The sequence below is a fragment of the Stegastes partitus genome, unplaced genomic scaffold (genome assembly GCF_000690725.1).
Source record: "Stegastes partitus isolate 25-593 unplaced genomic scaffold, Stegastes_partitus-1.0.2 Scaffold498, whole genome shotgun sequence".
Taxonomy (NCBI): Eukaryota; Metazoa; Chordata; class Actinopteri; family Pomacentridae; genus Stegastes; species Stegastes partitus.
In genome coordinates this window covers 92,239-100,148 of record NW_007578229.1, presented here as the reverse complement: position 1 = coordinate 100,148, position 7,910 = coordinate 92,239, and the positions used below count along the sequence as shown (strand labels likewise).

Here is a 7,910-nt window from a genome sequence, read left to right as displayed (position 1 = left end):
CCTCATCCTGATGGACATGTTCTATCATATACATCTCTTGTCCAAATTGAGCCTGAATACTAAAAAGCACAAAATCTGAGCTACATAAGCATTTCTGCTATTCATAAAACCAAAGGAGGCGCTTAGCAGCCACTGTTCAAAGACAGCAGATTGAGGTTTAATTCCCAACAGCTGACGAAGCAGAACAACGTCAACGTGCCACCAGATTAGTTTTAAAACTGCGCTGCCCGTGTTTCACCCAAAACTAAATCTGTTTGTCCAGATTCCGTTGCACAAAACAAATTCAAAAGAAACAGAAAGTGCTAATTGTCGTTTGTGTCACAAAATATTTAATCGGTGCAGGGTTCACATGCATCTAAAATACATTTAATAATAGGCTTTCAATGTACAATATCTTACAGTGTACTACATGATCATTGCTTTGATAATACGACTGTGTGCAGCAGGTGGAACATCTACGACTGATAAATGTCAGTGAGAATACTTAAAAGAGAAAAAGAAAAAAAACACTCTTTTCCTTCAGCGACAAATCAACAAAAAATACCACAGACATGGACAGACGCAACAAACTTTACATCCAACTGCTTCCGTTTGTCCAGATGTGCTGTAAATCAGTCATCTTCGGGAAAACACTAGAGTAAAAGGTATTCAGGTGTGTTTTTTTGTTGCGTTTCAGCGACTTTTTTGGACAGAAATTACATTAAACATCTTTTTATTATTATGAAACTTTTATTATTTTTATAGTCTGCTCGTCGTTGTTCTTCTTTGTAGGAGCTACAGGCAGTGCATTTGGAAGGTTTCAAGTGTGACGGCGCCATTTGCAGGCGGGAACCCCTTGTAATGATCTTATCTCAGCGTTGGTGAGTTAGTTTGAGGCTCATTTGGTCTGAGACTGAGTGCGGCTCGAGGAAAATAAAAGGGTGGACAGTAGAGGTAGCAGAGCTTTTAGAGGGCGAGATGGCAGAGATAAGTAGCATTCATGTGTAAACGAATTAAAGCACTGAAAGAGAACCTGACAGTCTTCTGTAGTGCAGCTTCAATGCTAAAAACTAGGCAGAAATAGACCTTTTAAATACTAAATATAAGAATTTGATGAATCCAGATATGAAAGAAAAGTGTTCAAATATTAGAATAAGTTTTTTTTAAGTGTTGAATATTAAAGCTGCAATGATCAATATTTTTGCAGTAACAATGATTTTTATGTCCAATGTTAAAGGTGTTGCTCCACATGACGAACTCAGAGAAAACTATCACTCAACTCTGCAGTTCAGTTTAGCTCTATGGAGTTTTACAGCATCTTCTAGCTCTTTGTTTTGGTTTTCTGGTCTGTTCTGGTTCACCCTCGGTGCTCTCATAGCTCCATTTTGTCCACAGCAGCCGGCTGTTTTAAAGCAAAAAGCTATAATAAACTCACTTTACGTGATTTTCTCAGCAACAAAATGGTATCGGTGTTGTGTTTACAGTTAGTTTCTGCTGCCCTGAAATTGAAAAAAACACATTAAAAAGGAGCTTTAAAGAGAAAATACCCTGTAATGACACTGTCCACTCTTTTTTTTTCCTCCCTAGATTAAAGTCCTCAGTTGTCAGATATCTAATCCGTGCAAAACTTACACCTATCAGTCTCTTCCTGTGTCTTGTTGACCAGCCTGATGAGTCGATTTAGTCACTGGCTGCCTGGAGAAGAGTAGATTTATCTGCGGTCATCTGAGTTTTGTGTGGGGTTCGACCTGATCAATGTGTCCTCTGTCGCGTCAGCTTTTAGACGTTTACGCTCGTCCTTTACTTGGACTCTTTCTCGGCGTCCAGCAGCGCAGAGCTGATGCCCAGCTTCTTCAGCTCATCCACCAGATCTCCGTTCTGGTGCATCTGCAGCAGGATGTCGCAGCCTCCCACAAACTCGCCATTGAAGTACACCTGAGGGATCGTGGGCCAGTTGGAGAAGTCCTTGACTCCTGTGGAAGGCAGATTAGTGTTAGAGTCAGAAACAAAAATATAGGATTAAATGTCAAAGAATCCTGGAAGATTACAGGTGGAGTCATGAAAGTGTTGCATTTTGGTTTCACAATTAGTCACAGCAACAGTTTTTATGCACATTTTGAAGTATTGCATCAGAAAAAAATTTAACGGGAATGACCCAATTAAAAACAAAAACTTCCCAAGTTTCGCAAAAAAAAAAGGTTTTGTGGGACATTGACAAGTGTTTCTGGCTTTCAGGAAGTGTCTCATTCAAAGCTTTCTACTGCATCTGTGCTACTAGCTAAAGACGGAAAAGTATATCTGGGCTGCAACTAATAATTATTTCCATTGTTGATTATTTTCTCCATTAATCGATGAGTTGTTTGGTTTATAAAATGTAAGCAAAAAATGTTATTTAATGTTTCCCAAAACCCAAGATGACGTTCTTACATGTCTTGTTTTGTTCACAACCCAAAGACATTCAGTTTACTGTCATAAAAGAGGAACTAAACCAGGAAATATTCAGATTTAAGAAGCTGTAGTTAAAAAAAAAAAAACTATGTTTCTCAAACCAATTATCAAAACTGTTATTAATATTTTAATAGTTGGCAACTAAGTGATTAATAGTTGCAGCACCTGTGTATATACTAACCCATCCGTGCATTAGTTCACCAGCCACACGCTATTTTAACTGTTGATTAATCTTTTGGTGATTTCTGGTGACTAATTTAATAGTTGGAAGCTAACTGATTAGGTGTTGCAGCTCTAATTATAGTATTAGACGATCTGAGTAGTTAGAATGGCTGAAGGCAATGAAATTTGCAAGTATGTGGTCGGTGCTACTTTCATATCGTAAGCTCATCGTTTTTCTGTTTTATTAGCCAAAAAAAAAAGGATTATTCAAGCACATAAATGTAAAAAATAATGTTGGATGAGTCTGTTTGTTCCTTTTCATACATTTGAACAGTAGGATTATGTGATGTCATGTGCAGAGCTGCTTGAAAACTACAATTTTTTGGACAAAGTATTAGTAAACAAAGGGAACTAATGGAAACACTCGTGTTTTTCAGTCTGATTACATGATTCAATCCTGTGCAACACTTTCATAACGCAACATGGGATGCTTACAAGTGTTTTCAGCTTTGAGGAAGTTTGTCATTTAAAGGTTTCTATCACAGCTGAGCATCCAGTCATGATTACTTTGATTGTGGATTAGTTATTTGGTCTATGAAAATGTTGTTCTGGGTTTCCCCAAACACTGTCAGCTTACTGTCACAGAAGAGGAAAGAAACCAGGAAATATTCAGTCATGAGGCTAGAAGCAGAGAATTTGGACTTTTCTTTAAAAAATGAGTCAAACTAATTAATAGACAAGTAAATAATTGTGGCAGGGCAGCACTAATACTGAATTATTTATGTTTGCTCTAATTTAAAGCCCACTTCAGCCTGACTCTGGGTCAGATAAATGTCATGAGTCATCCTCAGCCGGCTGTAACACAAAGTCTGCTGTTGCACAACAGTTAAGGAGGAGGAGGGAGGTAGAGCTGATACAACCTAAACATTTCGTGTTCCCATAATTCACAACCCAAAATGATCCAGTTATGACAAAAACAACGCAGGGAGTCAGCCTGGATGAGGCCACAAAACCCCCAGCAGTGATGGTGTAACGTTGGACTGGAGGCACCACACCCTCCGTCCTGCTGCAGCACACTGATAAAACCAGCACCAAGGGGCCGTTGACTAATAATTTAAAGGTCTGGATGGTTTTATTGAGACAATAATTAGGTTAACAGGTGTACACAAGCGAGACGTATGCCAAAAGAGACGTAAAAGTCGGTCAAGTCACATAAAAGCAGCATGTAACACAACATGTGTTCAGCTTTATGAAGTTAAACGGTAACAACTTGTTGCGGTGAAGTCGTGACCGGGTTATTCCAGTTTACTGACCTTGTCTGAGGTCCTGGTCCTCCAACACGTTATACGCAGCGTAGTCGTCCACTCCGTGCATCCGGAGGATCTGAACCACGGCGTTGCTGAAGCCGCACATGGGCTGAGCCGGCGTCCCCTTCATGAACACCACCACCTTGTCCTTCTTCACCATCTCACCAAGGTCCTTCTGGATGTCCGCCGCCGCGCACAGGAACCGGGCCGGGGCCGACCACACGCGTCCGTCGGCTCGTCCGGGCACATTATAGACCGCCGCCCCCGACCGCAGACACCGAGCAGTGGATCTGATTAAATTATTCATGGTCTTTGGTGAGTTTTGTCTTAGTATCAGGAGAAGAAACGTCCCAGAAACGGAGCAACTTAGTTGAGCAGAAGCCGGACTGACTGTCGCTCGTCAACACACTTCACTCTCCGGGGTGGGGGCGGGACCTGAGCGCTGAATGGACACTTGAATCCAAAAAAAATGTATCCTGGTTTGCTATTGGAAGAGCCGCACGTCAATCACATCAGTTACACAAGAAACGCTTTTCTAAGCAACTGTTAATATAAAAAAAATAATATTATTACATCACCACATTCGTAATAATACACTGAATAACTTTATGTTTTCTTTGGGAAATTTGAATATAACAATATTAAAAAACTCTTTCTAGGTAATAGAAGCCTTTAAGGACTTCCGGAGCGACTCGGGCAAAGCGGAAGAAGAAGGCGACGGTTTGAAAGATGGCGGCGGACAGACAGAAGACCAACAACAAACCAGGAAAACCTGGAGGAAAAGAGGCTCAGCCTCTGATAATCGCCAAGACACCGGCGGAGGAGCAGCGTCTGAAGCTGGAGAGGTTGATGCGGAACCCGGATAAGCTGGCTCCCATCCCGGACAGGCCGAAGGAGTGGAACCCGCGGGCTCCGCCGGAGTTCGTGCGGGACGTGATGGGCTCCAGCGCGGGAGCAGGCAGCGGGGAGTTCCACGTTTACCGGCACCTACGCCGGAGGGAGTACCAGAGACAGGACTTTCTGGACAAGATGGCAGAAAAGCAGGACAATGACCAGGACTATCTGGATAAAGTGGAGCAGAACAAACAGGCGGCGGAGGACAGGACGGCGAAGCGCAGGAAGAAGCGGGACAAGCTGAAGCAGAAGAAGATGCAGGCGAAGAAAGCTAAACTGGAGGCTAAAAACAAGAAGGACGACGACGGAGACAAGAGCTCAGAGAGCAGCGAGGAGGAGGAGAAGGAGGAGGAAGACGAGAGAGAGGCTGATGATGATGCCGAGGCTCCCAGCTTCATCATGGGGAGGAAATAATAATGTCCGTTTGTCTTCAGGTGCATCCTGATTTTGCAAAAAAAAACAATTTACAGTGTAACACGATTTGATTGGTGACTCATTGGAAATCTTCTATATTTTCAATATTGGAAATGTTTTAATAAAAACGAGAATGTATAAAACATCCAGGTCTAATGTCAGCTATTTACACTGAAGACTGACAGCTAAGATTAGGGCTAACGATTATGTTTATTTCTGACGTATCTTGAATTATTGTTTTTGGATTAATCAACTAGCTGTCAGAAAAGTTTGATAAATGAATCAGAATTTCTCAAAGCCAACGATGACATCCTCAAATGCCTTGTTTAGTCCATAACCCAAAGATATTCAGTTTCAGTTTACAATTTTGACTTTTTTTCTGTAAAAAAAATAAAATAAAAAATACTCGGACTGATTAATCAATCATCAAAACAGCTGACAAATGTCAGATTGCAGCATTATTGTCTAATATTCTCTTAGAGAAATGCAGTATATAATCATTGGAGAATAAAGTCTAAACTTTCTGATTTCAGCTTCCTAAATGTGAATATTTTCAGTCTTCCTCTGTGACAGCAAACTAAATATCTTTGGGGTGTGGACAAAACAAAACATCTGAGGGTGTCATCTTCGGCTTCAGGAAAAGGTGACTGATATATTTCACCATTTTCTGACATTTTATAGATTAAACAACTTAATGATTATTTGAGAAAATAGTCAACAGTAAAAGTAGCCCCTATTAGACATGTAAGTAAGTGTATGTGAGCATCACAGTGATCTATGTTTTGATGTTCTCACTCCTTGCAGCCTTGTGACGCTGCCCCTGGCCAAGCCTGTTGCTTGTGGGTACAACAAGGGTGCAGAGAGCAACTCAAAGAATGAAAAGGCGTGACTTCTGGAGGCTCAGGAGATTCACGTGCGATGTTCCTTGCACAGACTCCTGCTTTCCACGGTGGTGGCGGTCTCGTTTATAGCCGTCACCTTTCTTGAGGCAGGTAGAGTAAAGTCTGGCAGCCAGATATTGTTTGAAACAGGTGAAGCTCTTCCTGTCAGACACTGTTGGCTGTCACAAGAATATCTCAGATTTCATGTTTCGCCCACCGACTGGTGCTTCAGCGACCTTGGAAAAATATTAGGAGTTGTTTGCTTTATTCAACCACTGTTTATCGTACCTTTCTGATGTGTTGAAATACATTCAGCTGATGCTGTAATTATATATCAGTGAAACCAATAAAACTGCTAATTTCTTACAACTGGCTTTACACAAATTTCACTAAGTCATATTAAGATCCAAATTGAGAGCTTAGACCTCTGTGGGTATTATTAAATGCTAAAAAAAATACTTTGTGCATTTTTAAAATGTATCTTTTATTATTTTGTTATGACCCTGTGCGGGTCATTTGTGTTTTTTGCTGCTTGTCTGTCCCCAGTGTGAGTGTGTGTGTGCATGAGTGTGGTGGAACGAGTGAATTGGGAGCAGGTGGTGGCCCCGGGTTGGCTGGATCACCTGCTGCTGCGCTGATTCCCACCCACACCATTGGTCGGAGGGCGGGCCAACCCGGTATTTGAGCAGCCCGCCAGCTGTGGTCCTGGCTCCTCACCTCCAGCCTCACCCACCTCGAAGAAGCCAGCAGACCCGTGCCACTGCACCTCAAGAGACGCAGCAGTTGTATGCTTACAGAATTGTTTGAGAACAGATCCCTATAGGGACCCTTCGTAAAATCTTAGTTGGAGAGCAGAGTAGGAGGGAGAGGCCCTTTTATTTTGTACCTTTTTCTCCTGTTTTTTTGTTATTAGATAGGTAAGGTTGTTGTCTTTTATTTGCTTTTTCTTTTCATAGTCAGGGTTCTTATAGAATACGTTTTGTTTGTTGTTTTGGCCTGTTTCCCCTCCTTGATTGACAACAATAAAGAAACTGCTCATCTTTTGTTACCTGACTTCGTGTTGTGGCTGGCCTTCTTCGAGGTGGAGGGACTAGTGTGGAGCAATATCCATGCTATGCCCCAGGTTCCCCTAGGCCGGGGCATAACAATTTGTTTAAAGTAACCCAATTACACACAATGAACTTTCTAATAAAATTTTGGTTGCAGATGATAAAAAGATAAAGAATCAGTGTCATTGCTTGTTATCATAATATTGGCTTCATAAAAGTTACCTGTAAGAAAAAGAAGACATTTTGATGTAGACTTGTGTATAAAAATGACAGCGGTACAGCAAGTTTAATCCTTTACTTAAGTAAAAATAACAAAACCACCAGGGTGTGAACTACAGAGGAGCACTAAGCTTCTCTTAATATTTTCATGAGGGTCATCAAATATTGACAGTATTCTATATACATCAGTAGGGTATTGGGCTTATTGATGTATATATACAACCATCAATATTCCTTCAATAAACTTCAATGATACGTGTATCATCACGAATGTGCTTTTATAAATAAGGGTCATGCACCTGGTTCTTGTCATCACCACTGACGTGTAAGTCAATTAAACTAAAGTAACGTTTTATTGATGTCAGCTGCTGTAAAACAAAACAGAAGAACAAACTGAAAGAAGGCAGCAGTTGCTACCTTTCATCTGTTTTCTAATTTTTAAGTTTATTAATAGGAATATTGAAAATAATGATATATCTGTGGTTTCTGACTACAAGAAAGTGAAAAAAAACGAGCCCCTCTAAAGGCCTTGGTGTAGTTTGCACACTGAGTAGAGT

At 41.0% G+C, this 7,910-nt stretch overlaps 2 protein-coding genes across 2 annotated transcripts; one reads left to right on the top strand and one right to left on the bottom strand.

The window, feature by feature from the left end:
* Window positions 1–306: 306 nt before the first annotated feature.
* Window positions 307–4,328, bottom strand: glrx5 (glutaredoxin 5 homolog (S. cerevisiae)). The gene is made up of 2 exons (XM_008287378.1): window positions 3,903–4,328; window positions 307–1,952 (listed from the first exon to the last, which is right to left on the bottom strand). Exons 1-2 carry the CDS (start codon window positions 4,201–4,203, stop codon window positions 1,780–1,782), a joined length of 474 nt encoding a protein of 157 aa, XP_008285600.1. The 5' UTR covers window positions 4,204–4,328; the 3' UTR covers window positions 307–1,779.
* Window positions 4,329–4,597: 269 nt separating this feature from the next.
* Window positions 4,598–7,303, top strand: prkrip1 (PRKR interacting protein 1). Its single transcript, XM_008287377.1, has 2 exons — window positions 4,598–5,224; window positions 6,009–7,303. The coding sequence occupies exon 1, from the start codon at window positions 4,626–4,628 to the stop codon at window positions 5,202–5,204; it is 579 nt and encodes a 192-aa protein (XP_008285599.1). The 5' UTR covers window positions 4,598–4,625; the 3' UTR covers window positions 5,205–5,224; window positions 6,009–7,303.
* Window positions 7,304–7,910: the final 607 nt, after the last annotated feature.